At 40.2% G+C, this 25586-nt stretch overlaps 2 protein-coding genes across 3 annotated transcripts; one reads left to right on the top strand and one right to left on the bottom strand.

Moving 5' to 3' along the window:
• Nucleotides 1-284: 284 nt before the first annotated feature.
• On the bottom strand, nt 285-14269 carry anks4b (ankyrin repeat and sterile alpha motif domain containing 4B). The gene is given in 2 exon segments (NM_001128029.1): nt 285-1989; nt 14072-14269. Coding segments are annotated over 2 exon segments (1221 nt in total). The 5' UTR covers nt 14236-14269; the 3' UTR covers nt 285-932.
• Nucleotides 14270-20662: 6393 nt separating this feature from the next.
• LOC116407669 (serine/threonine-protein kinase N1-like) lies at nt 20663-23414 on the top strand. Of its 2 annotated transcripts, XM_031893442.1 has the most exons (7): nt 20663-20821; nt 20926-21323; nt 21599-22224; nt 22383-22525; nt 22646-22753; nt 22838-22918; nt 23138-23414. In XM_031893442.1, exons 3-7 carry the CDS (start codon nt 22125-22127, stop codon nt 23318-23320), a joined length of 615 nt encoding a protein of 204 aa, XP_031749302.1. In that variant the 5' UTR covers nt 20663-20821; nt 20926-21323; nt 21599-22124; the 3' UTR covers nt 23321-23414. The 2 variants fall into 2 exon arrangements, with proteins under 2 accessions (XP_031749302.1, XP_031749303.1); XM_031893443.1 differs by having other exon boundaries at nt 20663-21323.
• Nucleotides 23415-25586: the final 2172 nt, after the last annotated feature.

The following is a 25586-nucleotide window of genomic DNA, read 5'->3' as shown; positions in this document are numbered from 1 at the left end:
GGCTAGTGATTTGCACGACAAGATTGCCATGTGTGCTCTCACAAGTGGCTTCTTATTGGGAATGCATTTTATTAAATAAGGGCATACTTGGAATGAGGGAATTAATGATGGAAAGAAAAAAAATGAGGAGATGAAAGAACAGAGTGATATTTATTGTTCTGTGTGTTTTTATTCCCTTCTGGCCATTTTGTTTAAACTGGCACTTATTATAAAGCCAAACCTCAGCGCTGCAGTAAGTGGACTGTACATAGTTGTTATGTAATAGGTATAGTCACAATTTGTGTTTTTTTTATAAATCTGTTTATTAGTCCAGTGGTTTTGTTTAATCTCAATAATAACCATAGAAAACCATAGAACAGCAGCTGTACATCTTGTGCCTAGTGTGCTGCTCCCGGAAACACAATGGTTCAAAGTTAGTATCTAACAAAAGAGTCCTTTTTACTTCTGAATACATGTGCTCTGTGTTAAACAATATGGCACCTACTTTCATTTTTGCTGCTTTTTGTCTAAATTGACCACTGAATTTTTGGACTTTACAAATGATTCTGTATACGATATGATTTGATGAAGGTGTAGTTTGCCTTGGAGAAGTAATAAGAGAGACTTGGAAAATAAATTCTAGAGGCTTGACTAATGAATACACATACATTTGTTCTTTTGTACATCTTGGCCACTGACACAAAATAATTTAATAATACAAATTAGCAGATGTAGAGTCTTGCCTTGAGAAACCACTAAAACTCAAAAAGTTTTTGGTGTTCTGCCATCCTCATACACTCTTTCTTGGTATATTTGCATGTACCAGTCCTTAAACTTTGTTCAGTGAATCAGCTGAGGAGAGGGAGATTGGAGGAATGCTACCAGGGAAAGTGTGATTTGACCGAGCCTATGAATCCATAGGACCAGGTAATACACAAGATCTCACACCAGTTTTATAATTTAGTATCAACAGTTTTTCCTGGTTTATCAATGATATTCTTCCTTTTTTCTATGGCATTGAGAACTTTCTTCCTCGGTCCGAGTGGAATGTTAATGCTTTGCAGGTCTTCATTAGAACAAAGCATAAGTGCATCCAAATCTATCTTTTCCCGGATAAGAGTAGCAAATAATTCTATCAAACCATGAGATACCAGAAAGACCTGAAGAGCAGAGGTTTCATCTTCATCGTCCAATTCCACCTCATCTTCATCCCAAGCCACGTTAGATTCTTGTTCATCATCTGACTCTTCCCCATTTTCAGCTTCTTCTGTAAACAGTTCACTTGGAATCTGGAAACCTGTATCACTTCTAACTGTTGATAGATCATCAAAATCAGTACCAATTCCTGAAGCTAGATTGCGTCGGAACATCATATTCCCAAGACCAGGCCGATTAAAGATGGATTCTTCTTCTTTCCCTTCATTTTCTTCCTCGTTTTCATTAAAAACATCCTGGGCTTTAGGACGTGAAACATTGACACTTTCATCATTGGCAAAAATCACATTACTCACTGTTTCTCTGTCAATTGTGTTCTTGCCTTTCTTTTTTAACTTCAGCTGGAACGTGTCCTTCAGACCTTTGGAGATACTGCTTATAGTCGATGGAGTAGAGAATCGAGCACCGACTGTGCCAGACAAGGTTCCTTTGGAAGAGTTAACTGTTCCACCTTTACTTTTATTATAATTCTTGGTCATCTGATTCTGATGCCGATCTTGAATTTTCTCACATTCCTTGACTTTCCTATCTGCGTCCTTCACTGCTTGTTCCTTCAGCCTTTCTACCTTTTTTGGGTTTAGAGATGCTTGTTTATTTGCTGCTCCATCCAGAATTTTGACACACTCTGTACGGTCTTTTATAGCAGCCACATCGAGTGGAGTACGGTATTTGTTGTCCAGTGCAAATATATTGGCTCCGAAGTTGACCAGGAATGAAACGCAGCTTGCATGTCCTTTTTCAGCTGCATGATGCAGTGGTGTGTTACCCCAGATGTCACTTTTGTCTGGATCCCCTCTGAAAGACATATAATCAATTACACAGGTTAGGATGGTGCTTACAATGATAAGTAAGTTCAGACTCACAAAGCTCTAGTCTCTAGACTGATGAAAAAAATCCCAATTTTCATCTAATGGGCTTAGTTCTGCTTGACAGAGTACAATACATCTTCATTACCTCTGGTATATTGGTACAGTTTTTTTTTTTATTTCAAAGGGTTGAAAAGTTTTGCTGTTGTAAACTGGAGTTAGAAGTGTAACAGCCTTTTATTTAATAATCCTAAAAAGCATCTGGGAGGGTAAAACTGCCATTGCTCCCTAGAAAAACAAAAAAGCCAATTAGTTTTCCTTGGCTCTAAATTAGCTGTTTGATGAAACTAAATTAGTTTGTGATATGACCATAACATTGCGGTTTAAATTAGAAATGAAATCATATTGACCTCTTTTTTGGTGATTTAGAAGACACTTCATATTAGAATAGTCCGTTGCTTTAAAGGAACAATTTGCAATGGCTTAATAATAATTAAGCTTTGAAGGGTATTTAATAAGGATCAGTTTGACAACAACATGTTGATCTATGAGCTTAACCTGTGCCATGTGTAATTATTCTCAGGAATTTATGGCACAGTATATTTGTGAGTGTCCCTGCAAGCCCATAGCCTGTGCGTTTGTGCTGGACTCTCACAGAAAATACATACGGGCCCAGTCAGTTTCAAAGCCAATAGATATTTAACATTACAAATACTGATGCCATTTAGAGGCATTCTCCTAAAAACATGGGACTTTTTGCAAGAGTGGGTAACACACATTACTGTCAGTATGGCCTAAACCACAATTTGTTTATACATTCTGAATAATTCACTAGCATGATCTGTGTAAAGCATATGAACCATATTCACTTCTTAAATCCTCTAGGCCGGGGCATGTTTGTCTCTCTTTGATTTATTTAGTATAGGGTTTTGGTAGTGTCTCCATGATGCTATTTATCAATACCTGCAGCAATGGAAGGAATAGTGCGTTAAAGGAAATCACGCCATCATGCGCAGGGCGACAGCGCACCATTAAGGGAACACGGAACCCCAGGGAATAGGAACAAGCACGGTGCCACAGATACATATCCACTTACTGTGCTCGTAACATCGCCTCCCATGGGTCCCAGTGAGTCAGCGCTTGCTGATAGATAAATCAGTTGGGCTTTATATAGTGTAGTTATATTATGGGGTGCACCGTAGCAACTCAGTTTGTGCTGCCTGCTCTTTCACTGCCTTCTGACGCATAAACCTAGGAGTTTAAACACCAGTCCACCCTGCTTGTGCACCTTGCATGGACTCTCATTTCTAGCAAGGATGTCCTAAAATGGCTTCCGTATATGTGGGCACCTGGGGGCTCTGCCTTGGACAGCAGCTATAGGGGGCATATTTTATGTAATTACCAAATTTTTTTTTTTTTTAAATAAAAACCACACCCCCTGCTGGGGACCTACAACTTAATCTGGCAGCTAGCACGCCAGCACGGCGCCGCGGCTAGCCATAATGTGATGCACATACACTGGCAGGGCTTCTGATTACATTGCTACTGATATATGCGCATTATTTTGGGCAAACCAGGAAGTTCGAGATGAAGTCGCTGCAATGCTAATGTAACATCGCAAGCATTGTTTTATTTTATGAGTATGCAAACTGCTACCATCCTCAATAAGTAAGTAATTCTTTTTGGTAATGGAGATTCACTAATGATGGGAGCGCACACAGCGCACAGAACTGATGGGACAAGCACAAAGAACACAGCAGGATGGCAAGTACTTCCTTAGCCTTCCCAAACTTGCTTTTGTCTGCTGCTGTAGCATTTTTCTTTCCCTAAAGTTATGTATTTATGTATTTTTCTTTTATTTGATTATTGAAACTTAGCAGTAGCGGCTGCATTTCCCACCCTAGGATTATACTCGAGTCAATAAGTTTTTCCAGTTTTCTTAGGTAAAATTAGGTACCTCGGCTTATATTCGGATCGGCTTATACTCGAGTATATACGGTAGCTTTGTTTAGACAGTTGCAGGTAGAATCATTAAAGCAAAGCTTTGATTGGTTGACGTGGGCTATTGCCTAGGTCACTGGTGGGCAAACTTATTAGTCAACTGAGCCAAATATCAACAAAACAGTGATTGAAATTTCTTTTGAGAGCCAGATTTTTTGCAGACTGTCATTGGCTCACTCGTGCATGAAACGAGCGAGCCTCCCCTGCACTGCGTATCCCACCCCCTGCCTGCACCACGTCTCCTGTAACCCAAAGACCACCCCCTCCTGCTGATTTTTGCTACGGGCAACGAAAATGCGATCGCACTGTACCTGCGAGCCCGCACCTAGAAGAGCCAAATTCAAGGGGCTAAAGAGCCGCAGTTTGCCCACCACTGGCCTAGGTGCAAACTTGCCCGGTGTTTTTAAACGAAACTGATGTTCGCAGAGCATTAGGTATACTGGTAGATATGGAAGGTATTTATAGGAATAGCAGGCGCCAAATTGCATGCCTTGACAAAAGCATTTTGAATTCATCGAAGAGACAAATGAATTAACCACCCAACTTACATTTCTAAATGCAATCATGCAAAGAATTAATGTTTTGTGCACTTGATATGATTTAACCAAAGGGAAATACAATAAAGATAAAATAACCTATAAATAGGCAGTATTTCCTTATTCCTATCCATCACAAGAGAGCACACTTGAAACACTACTTGCTTTGGTTTAAAATGCTGTTCCAGCTCCTAAAACTAAAGATTTCACTTACACAACCTAATTATGCAAAACTGTATTGATTGCAGCAGAGGGAAATCATCATGGACTCATCATGGACAAAAATACTTGTAATATTGGCACTGCCAGCTTCAATCGAATAGCAGATTTAGCTTTATCAGCTAAAATAACGTAGACTTTGGGAAAACATTAGCAGGTGTATGTGCTTTGACAGCAGTATATATCATATTATATAAATAATAATGATGCTGTCAGATTTCCTTTCTTCCAGAGATAGAAGTCATGCTACCACATACATCCAATACATTTGTACTTTTACCAAGTTAATCTTCTGACCTGCAAAAATACATTATATTTTCTTAATAATTTCAACTGAATAATAAATGTCTCATTCACTAGCAAAGCTCCATAGAAGCTCTGTAGAATATCACTGCACTCTGTGATTGTTTTTCATCCAGACTCCTTTCTGTTCTGTGCATGGTGTGTGTCACACAAACAATAAAACATACATTATCTTGCCTTATGGTTGTTATGCTGCTGATACTAAAATATTGAATACAGATATACTGGCCAGAGAGATCTTTCAAACACTAGATGAAGCCTGATATATATACAGTACATATAGAGGTATCAGACCTGTTATCCAGGATGCGTGGGATCTGGGGATACCTTAAGTCTACTAGAAAATCATTTAAACATTAAATACAATAGCATTGTTTTGCCTCCAATAAGAATTAATTAAATCTCAGCTGGGATCAAGTACATTGTACCCTATTACAGAGAAAAAATGATTCATTCTTAAAAGGATACTGTCATGATTTTTATGGGGTACTTTTTATTTCTAAATTACATTGTTTACATAGCAAATAATTCACTCTGCCGTTCAAAATTTTATTCTTGAACCAACAAATGTATTTTTTTAGCTGTAATATTGCTGTGTAGGCGCCATCTCAGTGCATTGTGCCTGAGTCTGAGCTTTCAGAAGGAGCCAGCTCTACACATTAGAACTGCTTTCAGGTAACCTATTGTTTCTCCTACTCCCATGTAACTGGATTAATCCCAAGCCGGACTTATATTTCTTACTATTGAGTGTTATGATATCTACTGGGGGCTGCTATCTTGCTCCCTTCCCTTTGTTCTGCTGATCGGCTACTGGGAGGGGGTTGATATCACTCCAACTTGCAGCTCAGCAGTAAAGCGTGGCTGAAGTTTATCAGAGCACAGGCTACATTGCTGTGGCACCCTGGGAAATGAAGACCTTACTTGGCTATATTTCTGTGTCAGCTGACTTTATATGTAGGCTAACTGGGTTATCAGCTGGACTGATTTTCAGTTTTGGCAGATTACAACTTTGGTGTAATAGTACCACAGGATGATTGGTCAATTAGCTCTGCAATGGGACCAGCAATAGCACTTAAGGTTATACATGTTGCTCAAAGATGGATCTGAATATTAGCTTATGTATGTTCAGCTTTAGCCTTTGATTGGACTGGCCTTTGAATTAGCAGCAGGTTGTTGGATGGGAATGTGTTACATCCCTAGTACAGGACTTGGTGGTCATTGCTTAGGTTCTCCATAAAGGAAAACTATACCCCCAAACAAAGAAGGACTCTATAAAAATATATTGCTTGAAACAGCTTAAATGTAAAACTCTTTTATATCTAAATAAAGCATTTTCATATAAATATACTTTTTTAGTAGTATGTGCCAATCGGTAATTCTAAATAGAAAATTGCAATTTTAAGTACTAAGGGCCCTCTGATCATAAGATTCACTGCAAACCAAGGGCACATGTATATGCTAAGTCACATTTCCCAAAATCTCAAGTATGCCCCAGAAAGGGACACCTGATGTCCATATACTGGCTTTACAATTATAGATAGTAAGGAGGGAGGGGCATGTGAGAAGGGACAGTGGAATTCTGGGAAGTGTAGAAATGAAAGCATCTGTGCCTAATGCATGGAGGCAGAAAAAAAAAAACAATGATTGACAGCTGTGATTTTTAAATTAGTTTGTAACATTTATGGGTGTTTTAATTAAAAAACTGAGTTTGTTTAATTTGAACCAGACATTTATTATACAGCTTTTTATGTCTGGGTGGCAGGTCCCCTTTAAATAACAAAAGTAAACCTACCTACCTATTTTGCATTGATGAGGTAGTTGCTTTTAACCATTAATTTTGAAAAAGAAATAACCAACTTATTTTCTACTTTCTGTTTCTATAATAAATTAAATTTCCAGGGAGGAAACTGTACCATATACTGTAAGCAGTAATCTAACCTATAGTACGGTTACTGTAACTCAATACATATTTGCTGCACCTTTTAGAGAATGTCACTGCAATGCCACACTCGATCTGGCAGCAACATGCCGCACCTCATACAATGGCTGCTTTGGTGGTTCCAAACTTTAATGTTATAATGAGCTTTTTAGTTGCCATGTATAGGCAAGCGTTCAGGGATAAATCATCTCTTGTTCCTGCTAGCCATACTGGTTATTAGTGATCTGATGCATGAAAACTAATTAGATACGAGCTATTAAGTGTTTATGTGAGCCTCACATCCAGGAAAATGAATTTTATCCAACTAACTGCAAGCCGGCCTACCAAGCCACAGATTTATTAAATGTATTCGCAAATCTCTCCTATGGTCTGTAAGTGGAAAATATAAGGCAATCTATTAGAATCCTGTCAGGGTTGAGATCTTTTAAAACTCTTTGTGAAAGTCTTAGTGCCGCTAAAGAGATGTAAAATTTAAAGCTGCTTTAAGGTAGGCAAGGTATCTCCAAGAGGAAATTCTACACTTAAGGTGGCCATACACAAGCAGATTTTAGCTGCTGATTTGGGTCCTTCAGACCGATTAGTCAGCTTACCTGCCCGTATATGGACACCGCTGACGGGACTACCTGGCAGATATCTGGCCTAAAATTCTCGATTGGGCAGGTTTGATTTGCCCGTTGGATTAGGCTTGTTTATGTGGTCCTTGGTCTGATGGCCCATATACCTGACATTTTAATTCAACCATTTGACCCTAAGGCCAAACAGTTGAATTAGTTCAATATCGCCCCCTGTAGATGGGTCTGCTCATTTGGTGACTTTGCCAAACAAGCAGATAACACCATGTATGGCTGCCTTTAGACATGGTAAAACAGTACCATGGGATGTGTTAAAATCCATTGTTCTTCTTGTTAATGTCATCTATTCTTTCTAAAATGTTCCATGTAGAGGACCAACTATACGGCACACCACTACTTTGTGGACCAGATTACAACAGGATCTCACTCTGAAGGCATTGGGCAGAAAATTCCCTTGGAGAGTCACATTCATTTCAATAATCTCTAGCTGGACAGTCATGCTGTAAAATGTATGGTTTCTGGGGATTTCATAGCTCCACGTTGACCTACTTAGGTGACTGATGCTTAGATCTTTCCAGTGTGATTAACATGAACCATTAAGTGTAAGACCCCAAGAAGAGATATGAAAGGTCTCCTTAACATGGTTCAGGCTGTTGGATGGAGAATATGGTGCTCTGGTCAAAAGAAGGAAATAGAGTAGAAAGCCCTTATACAGAGACCTCACAGCTGGCATTCCTGAAACAATAAGCTATGCATTAACCACATGCACAGTACAGGCACAACCCGTCTCTGATGGAAATTTGCACAAGTCTATTCTATGTTTTTCTTTCGGCGGTGGGGGAGGAGGAATTGGGCTCATATTTTTCAGTGTCTTTCTGGTCACTTTTTAATGGAACCATAATTGCAGACAAACACATGAAAGGGCAAACACTGAAAATAAAAAACCTGCTTGTCTACATTCTAACGCCTATAATAAGGGTGCGCATTACCCTGTTTAATGGATTCAGCATTCACACATACACTGTAATTACCATTAGCATGAACCTCATTCTAGGGCACCCTTAAAGGGTTGTAACAATATCATGACTGCCAAGTGAATCGGACATTGATGTTTTTATTCATGCTACACCCTAGAAGACTGGGGAAATACAGTGCCCTGAAGTCTGTTTTATAAAAAGCAGATGCTGTATTGGTATTGTTGTATGGTGGATCGCTTGCAAGTCTTCTACACTGTAATTCTAGGGGGAAAAAAACACTGCATTGTGTGTAAAAACATGACAATTTGTGCCAGAATTTTGCATTTTTCACATTGTGCTACATTTGTAAGTACTTTGCTCCCATACTTGTTCCTTATAACCTGTATGTAGTTAATGTTCTGTTGAATTGTGCACATGTGCAAAGTACAGGGTGTCATAAACTCATAGAAACCCGGGAATGAACACCTTTTGGTAAGTCAAGCATTTACTTATCAGGCTGTGCCAACACATGCGCATTGGTGAAATGTGTACAAACACTAGAAGAGGGGTAAGTGCGTAAAAACACAGTGATTTACACCTGGATTTTGCACTCTGCATAGAGCACTGCTTTGTTGAATTTGTTTTTTAAGCCATGGCTGCAGCTCAATTGATCCTTGAGTATACCGGTCGGCCAACACAGGGCTGCTTGCAGTATATCCAAATGTAATAAATGATTTCTGCATGACCTCTAAAGACAACAGATCTCTGTGGTAGTAAGGCTATCATATTTCACTTTGTCTCAGCCCTGCCTGAAAAATGAGTGTTGTCTGCATGAGAAATGGGTAAAATATTAATTCTGAGTGAAAGTGAAAGCACACGGAATGCTGATAATCAAACCTGGAAACTGTCTCCCTCTGGAAATGAATTCACTTGTCTTGTAAATGAAAATTTCATAGCGATGAGCTGAGAACTTATTGAGGCTGCGTATGGATCACTGTAGATAAATCAAAATCTGCTATGAACAAAGCAGCTGTTTTTAACTTATAGCACTGAAATCTAGGGCATTGGCATGGAGCATGTATAGGCACAAATACCTTTTGTGAACAGCATTAAAACTACCAGAGTTGCCCTTATAATTCTAACTGAGCCCTTAGGACCAAGCCTGGACCGGGATTCAAAATAGGCCCATACAGCCCAATAAATAGTGAGTGTCTATGGCTCTTACAGCAGCCCCTCTGTCATTTACTAGAATCCACAGATTGCCAGGCTGGGCCTGCTAAGGAATTGCAATGCCCATAATCTAGCAATTTTTTCTGAATAAGAACAACAACCGCTGTATCCTACACAGTGTATCTATTATCTACTGTAGGGATCCCCAACCTTTTTTACCCGTGAGCAAAATTTCAATGAAAAAAAAAGGTGGGGAGCAACACAAGCACATAAACTTTCCTGTGACCAATAAGATTGGTTAATTAGTAGCCCAATATGGACTGGCAGACTACTAGAGGCTCTGTTGAGCAGTACACATGGCTTTATGCTTCCAAAACTTGCCTACAAGTCAGATTCAAAAATGAGCACCAACTTTGAGGCCACTGGGAGCAACATCAAAGGAGTTGCTGAGCAATATGTTGCTCACAAGCCACTGGATGGGGATCACGGCTCTACTGTATAAATGAGCTTCCTTTAGCCCTTTTGGAAATAAAATGGTGCCCCCATAGCCCATATAAACTCAATTAGTGTTTCTAAAGCAAACATAAAGATTTCGCCAGTGCAAGGTAATTATATATTACCTATTATATTATATTATGTTTAAATGCCAACTAAAACCTGTTGTTTATTGGTATTAATGGCCATGGTGCAAAGGGTAGGGGTGTGGCTTGTATCCAGGAAGTGTTACCTGAGCCGGATTGCTGGAAGCTTCCAGTGAAGATATCTGCAGGTGTGTTTGTGTAACCTTCATCAGAACTGCTAAAAAAGCTGCTGCTATCTCTAGTCGGGCTGACATTGGCAGTGGCAGATTAAATATGATAAATAGGGATGAGAACTCTATTACCCAGAAGGTTTTAAAAATAGAATATGACACTGGCCCTGTTTATTGGATTTGTTATGGGAATATGGAGACAGTTAAATTCACTTTAAGAGATTGCAATCTGCACTCTATATATTCTACTGCAGGGACAGCACAATGCATCTACATTTATCCATATGATTACTGGCGCCATTTCCGTACACACTCATTGACACAGTGGCAAATAATTATAGGCTGAGGGTGATAGCCCAGCATGTTATGCTAATGATAGGTGAAGCCTATCTGATGAAGGGCCACACCCTCCAAACATTGTGTATACAGTTGACACAATAAATCACAGGGGTTTCCCTTGTATGTATCACACACCAACATGTTGCTCTGCATTGCACTATTAAAGGAGTCGTGCACCTAGTTCACCTTTGAGTCAAGAATGTTTTATTCTTAGCAACTTGTCCATTTAATGTTATTTTTTTCATAGCTATTTAATTGCTCTTTCTTTCCAGCTTTCAAATGGGGATCACTGACCCTAGCGGCCAAAAAACTCTAGGTTGTTATTACTTATCTGTCTATTCCTGCCCTCTTCTATATATATTCCAGTCTTCTATTCAAACCACTGCTGGGTTGCTAGGGTATACAGGTCTCTAAGTAGCCAGATAGCGGCCAAAACTCCGGACTGCAGGGCAGCTGAAAAAAAACCTAAATATGCAAAACCATAAAAATTAAAATCCAGTTGTTAATAATCTTAAAATAGGAATGGCTAGTGGCTAATATAAAAGTTAATGGTGCAGTGTATTTAAATAGTATGTACAAAACAAGAAAAATATAACTGATGGAGTTGTCATCTGCCCATTATTTTAATGGTCTTGCCAGTAGAAATGCTTCCTGAATCCTGTGTTATTAATAGGGAAGATAGCAATCAGACATGTCAAGGACAGACATGTAAGTTAACCTTAATATGGGTTTGTATGTGTGTCACTTTGGGGCTGACAGCAGAAATAATTGGAGTGAAGTCAGTGTTGTAACCGTCGCAGAGCTGTGCCAAGGCAGTGCCAGGACTGGGGGTAGACAGAAGAAGCATGTGTCTAGGGCACAGTGGGGGGCTCTAAGCACATATCCAATCTACTTGCCCCTAGTTCAGCCTTCTATAATATCAGCCCCCTGCCCAGCTGAGGGCATGGTAATGTGGACGCTTCATCACTGTGCATTGCATCACCGCTTGCCAAATTCACTAACCATGTACCCGTCAACCCACTATTCCCCTGTTTATCACCTCGGGGGTTTGGGCGATAGACGACAGGGGCTTGCCTTGGGCATTCCCAAGGTGTGGCCTGGACCAGCACTACCCTTGGGTGCACCTAGCTTTGTTAAGTGTAAAAACGACTCACTAATTTAGAATGCCTAACTGGCTCAAAAATATTCCAATATATTTGTTAGATAAATACATTAAATGTCTGCTCCAGTTTGGCTGCATTTTATAGCAATTGCTGTCCCAGGTAATTACACCCAGGTAAGTGTTTGGTCACTTGTCTCCATTGTACTGCCCAGATGATTGCCCCTGTGCAGTAACCCATAGCAACCACCAAGCATTTAATGTTGATAGGTCTGCTGTTGTGTATTTGCTGCAGGCTATTGAATGAATATAATTGGGCTAGATGACTAGGCCTATTCCAGGTGTCCTTAGATTTAGGAAACTGTGAAATATTATATTTTTTTCCACATTTGCAAGAAGAGAATTGAGCTCCTTTGATTACCAGCATTTGTATGTAGCCAGTCCAGATTGCTCGGAGCTATACAAATGATTTAATTTTCATTCACAGAAGCAGTACATATCAGCTCAACCTGCTTTTATGGCATTTATTTTTCTGAAAATGACAAGGAATCTGTATTTCCTGCTCATATGGAAGCAAATGACTTGTTAAAAACCAGAGGAGCCATCATTTGTGTATTTGGCTTGGTTTCTTGAAAATATCCTGAATTAAGAAAATAAAATATTGGGTTGTCTATGGCAGTTTTGTATCCAACATTGTTCACATACAACCACAGTGGAAGCCAAGCCCAGTTCTTGTTCTTAACAGTGAACATAAAAAGACAAAAATAGGACCATACCAATCCTAATCCTACAGGCAGCACAGGATTCTACCAACCATGTTAATTCTTATTTTTGCCTTTGTTTTTTCATATTAAATAAGTCTGATTTGGCAGTGTGTGTCTGTGTATAAGGGCGCTGTCACATGGGGCGATACATCGCCCGGCAGGAAATCTCCCATAGCCAATGAAGCGCCCAACAATACCTGGCCCTTTACATTAGTTGGAATCGCCACATGCAAAACACATTACATGTGCAATCATGGGTAATCATCTGAAAATGCGTAAGGAGTCATTTTTTAGAAGTTACTCGGATTTACCACATATGATGTGTTTTACAGGTATTGTTGGGCGTTTTATCACACGTGAGGGAGGAGATTTCCTGATGGGTGATAAAGCACCTCATGTAAGATACTTAAAATTATCCCTGTGACAAGTTTGGTAGATGCAAATGTAGCTGCACACTGCTAGGGGAGTCTCAGACCCTATTGCTCTCTGAGCAGACTCAGTGCTGCCACCCTTACCCCCACTGTGCTTATCCCTGCTGCACTAGGCAAGGGGAGAAAGCTTCTGTAATGCAGATAGCGCCACTGTGAAGTCTTTGATAAAAGCCCAACATGTCTGTTTAAAATGATTAATTTGTCTCTTAAAGTTACTTACAGTTGCAATTTGACATCATAGTTTCATTCTTTAGTTCTATGAGGTCTAAAAGTATAATTTTCCCTTTTCCCAGGAAGTGGTATACCCTCACGTGTCTGCTTATTGTCCATTGTTCGGTGTAAAGTATGCCTGATCCTGGGTGCTACCTCTGCTCATACTGCATGCATAGATGGAGAATAGTTAAGTTTTAGGGACACATAGCCTTTCCAAAAAGACACCAACTGCCATATTTAAGTAAGTTATCCAAAAGGCGTTGAATTACAGGCCAGAGTCCATTTTAAGAAAATAATAAAACTTTAATCATGACTTTTTTTTCTGTATAATGATATAGCAGTACCTTGTTCTTTATGGTAACTAAGCTGAATATATTCATACTGGTGGCAAAACAATCATTTGTGGTTTAAAGATTTTTTTAGTAGTAGTAGTTTGTATGGTGATCCAGAAAACACCAGAACCCAAGCATTTCAGAAAATTGATCCCATACCAGTATATAGTTATAGTCTTTCCATCTATTGGTAGCCACCCAATCACAAATTTCAGGCTTCTCCCTTGGCTGCATGTTAGCACAACCAACACCACCACCCAACAGGCTCCTGTTAGTGTTAATCATTCCTTGAAGATGCCTTTCTGTCCCTTAGTGTTCCCACCATCCCTTAGAAATAGTAGAACAGTAGAACATTCAAGAAAGCAAGAAGTTATAATTAAACAATAGTTCCTGATGTTTAGCATTGCCCTCTAAAGGGCAATATAGCTTTAGGCATTTTCACTTACCCTCTGTGGCATAAAATCTCAAGGACGTCGAGATGCCCATGGTAAGCAGCTAGAATGGTTGGAGTCATGCCATCCCCATCTGTGGTGTTAACATCTTTTTTAGTGGCTTCCTTTAAGATCTCCTGATAACCATCAATGGCAGCCTGGTGGTACCTGGTCGACATTCTCTCCCCCTCTTAATGCCAGTGTATTCCCTCACCCTTCAACTCGACACCTCTTGGCTCGTCGACTAAAGCAGCGTCGTAAAGATAGTTAAATAATGATCCCAGCCCTGATGGCACATTTAGAGCAATAGGATTGGGTGCAAAGTCCCTGTAAATGACTAACATGGGGAGGGATCCTTAGCAACAACAGGACATGTAGGCTAATAAGGGAAGAAACATTTTTTTTTAGATAAGAGTATGGTTTCAAAGTCCTAGTCACTTTGTATAGGGTCAGACGGCTGATATAAGTATATATATATTATGTATGCATTATTACATTATTATTACATTATCTGAAGTTGTAAAGACCTGTGGAATTTATGAGCTTTTATGCTGAGTAGACAGGGCTCTCTGCTACTCACCAGGGGTGGCCAGCCTGTCGATCATTTAGATGTTAGCAAACTACAGCTACCAGTATGACTATGGTAGCCTGCCACCATTTGGGGTCTGCAGGCTGCTCAATGGTGAATTGTGACGTTCTTTTTATTCCCTTTACAACATACGCAAGCTAAATTAGGCATAAAGGAGCCAAGGGCAACGGGTGGGTGATGTGGCTTAACATAAGTTAGAAATTTCAAACTTGTCACTTTTCAGCATAACAGCTTCCAGCTCCTGCTGAGGTTGTGGGATGCTGGGAGTTGAATTTAACAGTACATGGAAGGCTGCAGGTTGAATGTGTAACCTGGTAAAATGGGAATAGTGTTTAGAACTAATAATATGCACGGGTCCTAGCCGCCTGATGTGGCCAAGTTCAAGCCACCCCCCTCACTCCCCCCTTGCTTAGATTTTTTGCATTGGAAGGGGGGAGAGGGGCGAAAGTACAATAATGCTCTCTTCCAAAGTTCCGAATCTCCTCTCTTTAAGTTACCTGTATAGGCTTTTTACTGCCCCTGGTAACTTGCCGGACGCTGCCATCTGAGGCAAGTTTCTCAACTCACCTCTTGGCAGCAGCGCCACTGATAATGGTGCATTTGTACCAATATTATTTTTCATGCAGAGGTTGTGCAAATACCCTCTCTTCCCATGATGACACCCCTACAATAGAGTCCTGCAGTGGGTCAAGTTACATGCAGGTTACCCACAAGCACTCTAAGGGCCATGACACACAATGCCATCCCACCGGCTAGAATGTAAATCGCCGGTGGGATGGCATACGCGGCACCCCGATTTGCAAAAGTCGCCGAAGTTGCCTTGAGAGGAAACGTCTGTGACTTCGGCAAATCGCGTCACCATGTATGTCATCCCACTGGCAATTTACATTCTAGCTGGTGGGATGGCATTGCAGGGAGATTAGTCGCCTGCGACAACGGAGAGTTGTTACGGCGTGACTAATCTCCCCCCGTGTGTCACCGCCCTAAGCTGGGTAAGAGGATACACAGGAATTTAAGAGGATAAGAATGTTCACCAGATACCACTAAGATGGACATTTTAAGGCAGGAAAGAATATGCAAAAGTCAGAGAAGCCAAAACAAACAAGAAAGATGATGGCAAGAGTGTAAAGTTTGTAATGACAATATATTGACAATTGTGCTAACTAAAGCAGATAGCTCAAAGAGAATTAACATTGATCTGAAAACTTGTATAGAGGGATTAGTGATTGGCTAATTAATTAATGTGTTGTCTTTGGACTAATGAAAGTGATCTATGGATTGTTGTAGGTCAGCTAAGCAATTTATGTGAGGCATTGGGTTTTCATGTAAAGATGCTAAGTGGTTCATGAAATGGGAGCCTCACATGGCTTGTTCTTTAGATGAGTATTCCTTGTAGTTATGATATTTTACCTTGGATTTTGGGAATGCCATATGGATAAAACCTGCAACAGAACAATAGCTAGTGGGAAGGTTTTTTCAAAAGTGCTCAGCATCTCCAGAACACTGTGTACGGGTGAAAAAAATGGCTTAAATGCCCCTTGAATTTTCCTGTGAGCTTTATATAGTTATTGCTGCCTAGTCAGACATCCAGAGAGAGATAGCACCACAAGATATTGTACTTTAAGGGACAAATTTATTGAAATTCAATTTTAGTTTCAGTCTTCTCCAACTAGTCAGTTGCAAGTTATGTGTAGCTTAACCCAAACGCAGCTGATACATTCCTTAGTAGATTAAATGCTAAAAACTTTTATAGCAGGGTTGGGCAAACTTTTTGGCTCAGGGACCACATTGACTTACAGATGGGCCAGGCCAGCGTTACGCCATTTCCGCTCCTCAGTCCCCAGACGCCAAGTCTCGCGTGGTGAGACTTGCGGAGTCGGCGGGCCGGATTAAACAGACCAACGGCCCGGACGTGGCCCATGGGCCATAGTTTGCCCACCCCTGCTATACAGTGAGCTACAGCTAATAAATAACTTGCACCCGCCAATTCTCTTATGGAGCTCCCTATATTACAGCAGCCCATACACTTCCTGTAAGGACTTCTTCAGGACACAAGAGGATACTGTCCACAAAACATAAGGGTTAAGATGCAATTGTAAAAAGAAGAATAGCCATATTATTAGAAAGGGTAGAGCAGTGAGGCTGGACTCCTCCTTGCTGTGCTGAGACAGAAAGCAGGTAAAGAGTAAGTCAGCACCCACCATCTCTAATGGCTTGTCTGTAATTACTGAAAAATAGAAAACTCTAAAGCAAACATTCTTTATGCATTATAGATTTTAAAGTAGACAAATGCCCATTTTATCAAGACATCAACAGTAAACTGAACATCAACAAGGGTTAGTGATAAGACAAAACAGAGGCGCCAAAAGGATAAAATTAGCTAAAAACACTTAAAAACCCAATGGGTAATTCAGAGGAGGTAGTAGTGAACTTACCTCCTCCAGGCAGACACCAACAAAAGTGGTAATTTTCAGTAATAGTTTATTCACAACAATATTGCAACGCGTTTCGCAGGCATTTCCTGCTTCATCAGGCAATGTAGAATAGGCGCAAAAAAAAAAACACAAAAAAAAATAAAATTCTATTCTACATTGCTCCACCCTAGTTATGCCACTGCCCCTGGATTGTAAGCTCTCATGTCCACAACAGTCTGAACTTTTGTTTTGATTCATGCTTTTAATAAATCACAGTGTGGGCAGCATAGCATTTCCTTTGAGTATTGCTTTGGTTTGGTTTAAAGCTGTGATGTGATGTCTGTAGCATTTAAAACTGTGATGTGTTTATTATATGCAAGAGTAGAGCAATTTCACTTTCTGCTGCTTTCTAGAGATAAAATAAATCCATCATGTCACCTTTACGTTAAAATAACCCTCTCTTATACCGAGCAGCCACACTTATGGGCTTAGGCACAGGCAACCTGTTGTGTTATAAATCTTGGAACAAATGGTGATGTTGCTGAACTACAATTACTAGAAGATGCTGGGAATGCTGGAACAGCTGGAGAGAGAAATTGTAAGTATTATAGGTGTGTTGTACCTACAAACACACACAGCATGGACACACACACACCAGCACATGTTCTGAACTCCAATTGTGTGGGAGCCTACTAAAAAACATTTTATTTGGGGGGTGATGGGGTGTGAGACCAGGTCTAGGTGTCTATGGGAATTAGAATTGATCATAAATGCAAGTGTTACATCCCTGTACAGGCTGGAAAACCTGAGCCTACACATGGCACAGGGATGTATGAGAAGAGTGTAGGGGTGGGTAGGACTGGTAAATGTTGGTATAAGGGATAAATACAAAAATAAGTTTCCTATAAAGAAGTGGCCTTGGCCCAAACCATGTTTGTATTATATGAAAAGTTAATGACAGATCTAATGAGATACAAAATGCTGTTGTGTTACTGTTTCCACTCCAGCTTCTTGTATCAGAGGTTTCCATGTTTCCAGCCATTACTGAGTATGGATTTGAAGCTTTATTTTGACAGTTAAAGACACACAGCTGGTCCAGTAGTTGGAAGAAAGGTAACACAGTATGGAAATCCTATTAGGACAATGTAATAACTGTCACAGAGTTTGTACCAGGTCTAGTTTCGCAGAGCAACCAATCAGATGCTTGCATTCAGATACTGTCACATGATGCTCTTACTGCCCAACTGCTTTTTAAGACAGTTGGCTGCAAAGCTAAAGATCCTGCCTGTTGCCTGCTCTATCTGTAAGTACATTTTCCTGCTAAATATGGAAAGAATCCTGTTATAACATTGCTAATTCATTAATATGGAGGCATTGCCAGTCCTTGGGCTGCATTTACTAAAAACTAAAAGCACAAGAAGTACGATTTTTCCCATATCCAGTGGGCTCACTGGCACGTGACTTTCTATTGTAATTACAGCAATACTGGCACTTCTCTATACATTTTTATTAATCCCAATAATATTTCCTTCTCATATTTTTGCTTTATATTATATTTAGTGCAACATTAGTGCTGCTTATATCAGTGGTGTTAGCCATTACTGATAATGGATGGCAGGTTGGCGGTTGATGTTAGGTTAGGAACCTGTAGGCTGCACTGGCAATGTGGAAACTATAGTAAATGCCAAAGGAGCTGCTGTAAGCTGCCATAGACTGATGCTTTATATTGGGTCTGAGGGGAGTTGTTCGGACCTTGGTGTAATTGAAATGCCAGGGCCTATGTTGAATCCCAGTCCAGACATGGGCAGCTGGGTAATGATTGGAAGAAAGGGAATGCAGTATGGTAGCTTTTTTGGGACAATGTACAGTCACAATGTTTGTAATAGGTCTATCATGACATGGCAGCCAATCAGATGCTTGCTTTCCAGTGATACCCCATGATGCCCCTAGTGCACTAGCTAAAGGTTACCAAATGCTGGCAGACAGCTGCACAGCTATAGATCACTGCCTGTTGCCTGCTCTCTGTGTAAGTACATTTTCCTGAAAAATATGGAAAGAAATTCTGTTATTACATTGCTAATTCATTAATAGGGAGGCACTGCCAGTCCCTGGGCCAGTGTACTGAGACTGACACTAGAAACACGATTTTGACCATGTTTCAATACTTTCACTGGCACGTGACTCCCTATTGTAGTTGCAGTGATACTGACACTTTTCTATACATTTTTATTAATCATATTCAGATTTTTCTGCACATTTCCCCTCTATAATATATTTAGTGTAACATTAGTGCTGCTTATGTCAGAGTTATGGGTTCCCTATACTTTAGCCATTACTGATAATGGATGGCAGGTTGGCGGTTGATGTTAGGTTAGGTGCCTGCAGGCTGCACTGACAATCTGGAAACTCTGGTAAATGCCAAAGGGGCTGCTGTAAGCTGCCATAGACTGATGCTTTATTTTGGGTCTGAGGGGAGTTGTTTGTACTTGTGTAATTGAATCCCAGTCCAGACATGGGCAGCTGGGTAATGATTGGAAGAAAGGGAATGCAGTATGGCAGCACTATTGGGGCAATGCAATCACAGTCACAAAGTTTGTACCAGGTCTAGCATCATATGGCAGCCAAATGCCTTTATCACCCTGTGCTGGGCCTGTCAGTAATTTCCCTTTGGCTTCCCCTACCTACAAATTACAGTGGCATTTGTTAAATCTGGGCTTTTAGGGGAAACCTTTTCATGAATGTTTGTAAATGTGTTTTCCCTGTCACATCAAAGATTATATCTGATGAAATGCATTTAATAAAAAATAAGTTCTCTATCAGTGTTTATTTATATCATGTATGTTTATTACAGATGTGTAAGTACATGTCACTGGGAGATTCCTCACTGAGCAGTTTCCATGGCCTGTATTTAATTCCATGTCTTTTTCTTTTACAGGAGAAAAGGTGATGGGTTGCTGTTATACTACTACTTTATCTAAATCCAAGGTAAATAGATTCTCTTCTCTTTTTAGATGCATATAAGAGAATGCCCATGCCCACCATCTTAATCCACACAAGGGCACAGATGTAAAAAGTGTGCATTGTTTACAAATGGACATAAAACTCACACCTATAACCTAGCATAGCTTGTGTATAGTAGTAAACACAACATTTTAGCAGGTGAAAATAAACATGGTCACTTGCACAGCACATTGCCCACATTTATAAATAACCCCCTTGATTTGTTGCTTAATATTCTTTCTGTAATTTTCTGCACTTCACATTTACAGAACTATTCCATTGAATTTTTTGAACCTACACTTGTGAAGATACATGAAATTACTGATGTGCTGGAGCCTCCGGTGGAGTTCATTGCCACTGTAGAGATGCCCGACCACCCCGTGCCATTATTGGGTAAGTGTGATCATAAAGAGACTAATATGCACCTGTAATGTTTATACTATGAGTTCCTGACTCACTAATGATATATTTTGTAAAACAGTTAGGAATTAAGTAATATTAAATATTATGGTCTATTATTTCCTGATTATATATTTTTTTGAGGGTGTAGTCCTGGTTACAATAACACTCACAGGGTACAGTGCTAATGATGCCATGTTGTTTGTTATAGATTCTCCTGAAGTGATTGAGCCTCTGAAAAGTGAGGTTGGACTGTCCCACACTGTTGGACAAATGATCCCAGCACAGGAGAAGGGTGGATATGAGCCAGAAGAGGACACGGTAGATAACTTCACTGCCACCTCTTCTAGTGTCCCATCAGCTGTAAGTACATTCCATGTATTCTTTAGAAACGATGTGCATATCACTTTCTTGTTATGTAATATTCAGTCTCCGTATGATATATAATCCCTTTTGTTCCTTTGCAGTGTGAAATGGTTGACAATGGCTCAGAGTCAGATGCCGAGTTATTAGGAGCAGAAGGACCCTCTGACAGGTATTGGTTTAGGCCATAATCTCTGGTATTAGTATTCTGCTATCATTCTTCTTGCCATTGTTATTATGACGGTGTTTTTTCTTTTCAGCTCCATACCCAGATCTGCCATGTCTCTGAAAAACTTCAATCTGGGAAAGGTATTGGGTGAAGGCACATTTGGAAAGGTGAGTTGCTGTGTCCCTAATAAGGGTTATTACCCTGCTAAAGCATAGCCACTGACCTTACTGTCTCATTCCAGGTGTTCCTGGCAGAGTACAAGGACACAAAACAACTGTGTGCCATAAAGACCCTCAAGAAAGAGAGGATTATTGCCAAGAATGATATCAAGAGGTCAGTTAAAGAGTTAAAGAGTGGTCATTACCTGCTCTCTGTTATCTACTGATATCTTTAATGTAGTTTTATATATATATATATATATATATATATTTATTTGATAATGATTTACTTTTGATGTCTCTCTGCACAACAAAATGCCAAAGTATTGTCAGTATGATTAATGTTTATTGCTACTTTCAACAAAGTGTTAAAAGTAGTTAATGGTCTATTTGTGTACAAGTTCCCCTGTTCAGGTTTCATGTGGTGAGTTTTATACTCTCTCCCCCCAGTGTTTTCAAGGAGAAGCGAATCCTTCAGAAGGTTACCAGCGCAGAGCACCCATTCCTGGTTTCCTTATACGCCACATTCCAGAGTGAGAATCACCTCTTTTTTGTTATGGAATATCTCCCTGGAGGTGATCTGTGCCATCTGCTCGAGCATCAAGGAGCATTTGAGGAGTCAAAAGCCATGTAAGTGGGAATTAGGGATTAGGATTCAGGGTTGATCTATGTGAAATACTGGGGTGTCTGACTGGTAGAGAGTCCTGGCAAGCTGAAAATCTTATTTATATAGAGTAGCATTCACATATACTGTATGTCCTAAATCTATCAAATCACTCATTGAATTATTTTCCTCTTTATGTAGGTTTTACACTGCCTGTGTAGTCCTCGGCCTGGAGGAATTGCACCGGAACAATATTGTTCATAGGTAAGTGTTACAGCTCTTATAGCACTGTACAAATCACATTAGCCAATATAAAATAAAGAATGATGTAATTTATCTGTCTTCACTTTGCTATAATGTCTACTATGAACAATGTTTATTTTTTTTTCATTCAGAGACTTGAAACTTGAAAATCTAATGGTGGATGTGCATGGCTATCTGAAAATTGTGGATTTTGGCCTGAGCAAAGATGGTAAAGTTTGTTGTAATTGCAAAACATATAAGGGAATAGTTGGGGTGGATCTGGATGATTTTTTTTAGAAATATATCTATATGTGCAGTATGTATGCAAGCAGCTGAGGAAAGTCTCTTATAGATAGGGGATACAGATCATCTTTTTTTGTCTTTAAGGTTTCAGATATGGAGATCGCAGTAAGACCCGGTGCGGAACAAACTGCTACATGGCCCCAGAGATCATTGATGAGATGGCATACAGCAGGGCCGTTGACTGGTGGGCCCTTGGGGTTGTGTTATATGTCATGCTCATGTTCCAGGTAAGCATAATGCCTACAAATCAGCTATCACTGCCATTATAATTATAAATGGGATTTTAAAGTACTTGAATGAAATTAAATTAGAACACTGGTTTAACAAATAAACATTTCATGTTTCAGTTCCCATTTGATGCAGAAGATGACATGGAATTATTTGAGAGCATCAGGAACGACAAACCTGCCCTGACAGAGGAATTGTCAGAGGAAGCTCAGTGCCTAATACTAAGAGTAAGTGGATGATGATTTGGCTGTGGGACTGGGATGGGGCCTGATGGTTCTGTCAATTTAACAATGGTTTTACCTTTATTGTAGTTACTGGAGAAAAATCCATGTCATCGCCTCGGATCCAGCGAGACTGGTGCTGAAGAGGTTAAAGCCCATGAATTCTTTGAAGTAAGTTTATATTGTAATTATTGTGCATCAAGCCAGAAATATAGTAGGAAGCTCTAATGAGCAAAACCCCTTATACCCCCTGTATCTGTCTTGTTTGTATGTAATCTGTATGTTTCATGTGTGTAGCTTTCTCTTATACACAGCTACAGAATAATCTGTTCTAAAATTGTAGAGCCTTTCAGGTTAGATACTGACTATTTCATCTCACCTATTTTACAGGATATTGATTGGGAAGAATTTCTTGAAAGAGAACAGATGCCTCCATTTAAACCAGATGTCAGTGGCCTTACAGAGAGTACCAGGCAATCTGAATGCCAAGCCTGGGGATTAATGCCACCAGCTGAAGCGATATCAGCACAAGCACAAGCGTTATTTGAAGGATTCGACTATTCAGCTGAGTGAGAGGCAATTGCAAGGGGCAGATATATGACTGGAAAGGGCGGGTGGAGGGCCAGTCCATATACAAATCAGAAGCCCCATTGACTTAAAGTTAATATCAGATGCTCCAAGTCATCAGTTTCTGAAGGAACAGTCTAATGTACATCAGCCCTAAAGAGCAGAGTTCTGGACTGAGATTCAAAAGAGACCCCGGCATTTCAAGTACAAAGAGATCCAAACAGCCCCCAGTGGCATTTGCCAGAATCTACAGATTGCCACTCCGGGCCTGACCTGATTGTAAAGGAACAGTCTAATGGTGGAACAACAGTATCCGCAGGTGGCTCCAGAGTATCTGTACATCAGCCCTGAAGAGCAGAGTCATTCAAGAGTCAATGAGTGAGATACAGACTGTTGGAAGGGGCAAATATATGACTGGAGCGCAGTGGGAGGAGTTAACCTATATCAGGTCTGGACCGAGATTAAAAAGAGACCCTGGCATTTCAAGTACAAAGAGATCCAAACAGCCCCCTGTGGCATTTGCCAGATTGCCACTCCGGGCCTGCCCCAGATACACACGAGAAGCCCCATTGGTACGAAATGGATATTGGATTCCCCAACATCAAGTTGTGGAGGAACAGCCTAATGGTGGAACAACTGGACCAGCAGGTGAGCCCACATTCTTACAGATAAACCTTAATAAGTTCAGTTACTAAAACACAATAGTAGAGGCACATGTTGAATAAAAACAAATAATTGCACCATTTAAAAAAAAATAAAAATGTTTCCACAGAAAAAATTTTGCCGATTATGTTACCGTCTGCGTCAGACAAGAAATATCTAGTACCAAGGTAAGAAACCAAATATTTCAAGTCAGTCAGAATGTATTTTCATATTGGACCAACTTGTATCTCAGGTTTAATGGGCGTTTAGATGAAATTGCTGCTGTGTTTCTGTTTCTCAGGAGTGAGATGGAGGCGACTGCGGTCAAAGGAAATCTCATTGAGTTCTCCCCTGCGCTCTCCTAGGAACCCAGGATAAGAAGGAGCTGCTCTCATATATTTCAAGTTTTTTTGAATTAATTTTCTATTACATCAACCTGGGTTATAATTAAAGGGGAACTACTGTGAAAATGGAAATTTAATATAAGCTTGATCTCATAGAAATAAGAAATTTTCTATATATAATAAATATGGTACTTTTTCTGAAATTACCAAGTTACTCTTCACTACCCCACCGACCCCTGCATGGGGAGAGACAGATTACTGAGAGGGGATAGAGAAGAGGAATTTGATTTGTCAAAAACTGTAAATAATTGAAATTTATTATACTTAAAAAGTTTCTTATTACAAAGAGTTGAAGCTGATATTACATTTTCACAGTAGTTCCCCTTAATGACCATTCATATGTAATTCTTGCTGTTTATTTTCCAGGTATGAGATGGAGCGGCTGCAGGGAAAGGAAATCTCATTTAACCCTACTGAGCTCTCTGAGGAACCTCGGCCAGGAAGAAGCCATTGCTGCCAAGCTCTACCAGGCGTCTTATGTGCAACCCAATCCAGAAATGGGGAGAAATGACAGGATCTGCTGAAGAGCCATGCTACCTGATGAATATGAGAAAGTAATTTATGGGTGATGCTGCATTCAAACGTTATTTCAGATAAAAAGGTCTATGGCGGCCACCCTATCCTGATGGACCTGGGCAAATGTCCCTTTTGCCTATTTATTAAACTGAAATTTATATTTGATGAAATAAGAACAAAATAAAAAAAATCTATTTTTGAAGACCATGCTCTTTGTATTTACTTGAAATCTTAGGTGGCATCATAAACTGCCAACCTTCCCTGCAGGGAAACAGAAAGGGATGTCAGTACATTTACACTGATACAAAGGGAAGAGACCCAGTGTAAAGCTTATACTTTACAGGAAGTGTAGGGGTAAAAGGGAGGTTTATGTTGGAGGCAACAGGACACCAGAGTGGAGAGTGAAAACAAATATATAAACTGGTTTATTGCAGGGTTGGAATTAGGGGTAGGCAACATATGCATGTGCCTTTAAATGCAACTGGGCAGGTGGGTGCAATTCCCAGAAAAAAAAATTGTACCATGGTTTTCATATTCCCTCACTATACCGGGTGGCCTGGTGGGTGCGGGAGCAGCCTGGTAATGGTGCGCAAAGGTGGGGTTGGTTAGGCAGTGACTGGTGGGGTTGGTTAGGCAGTGACTGGTGGGGTTGGTTAGGCAGTGACTGGTGGGGTTGGTTAGGCAGTGACTGGTGGGGTTGGTTAGGCAGT

This window comes from Xenopus tropicalis, chromosome 9, assembly GCF_000004195.4.
Source record: "Xenopus tropicalis strain Nigerian chromosome 9, UCB_Xtro_10.0, whole genome shotgun sequence".
Classification (NCBI taxonomy): Eukaryota; Metazoa; Chordata; class Amphibia; order Anura; family Pipidae; genus Xenopus; species Xenopus tropicalis.
Note: the sequence above shows the minus strand (reverse complement) of the source record. Positions and strands in the feature narration are given on the sequence as shown.

Excerpts from the sequence above, each read along its gene's own strand:
- LOC116407669 (XM_031893442.1), top strand. The coding sequence starts at position 22,125 with ATGTTTATTTTTTTTTCATTCAGAGACTTGAAACTTGAAAATCTAATG. Across the intron at positions 22,225-22,382 it reads TTTTGGCCTGAGCAAAGATG|GTTTCAGATATGGAGATCGC; the intron begins GTAAAGTTTGTT and ends TTTGTCTTTAAG. Across the intron at positions 22,919-23,137 it reads AAGCCCATGAATTCTTTGAA|GATATTGATTGGGAAGAATT; the intron begins GTAAGTTTATAT and ends CCTATTTTACAG.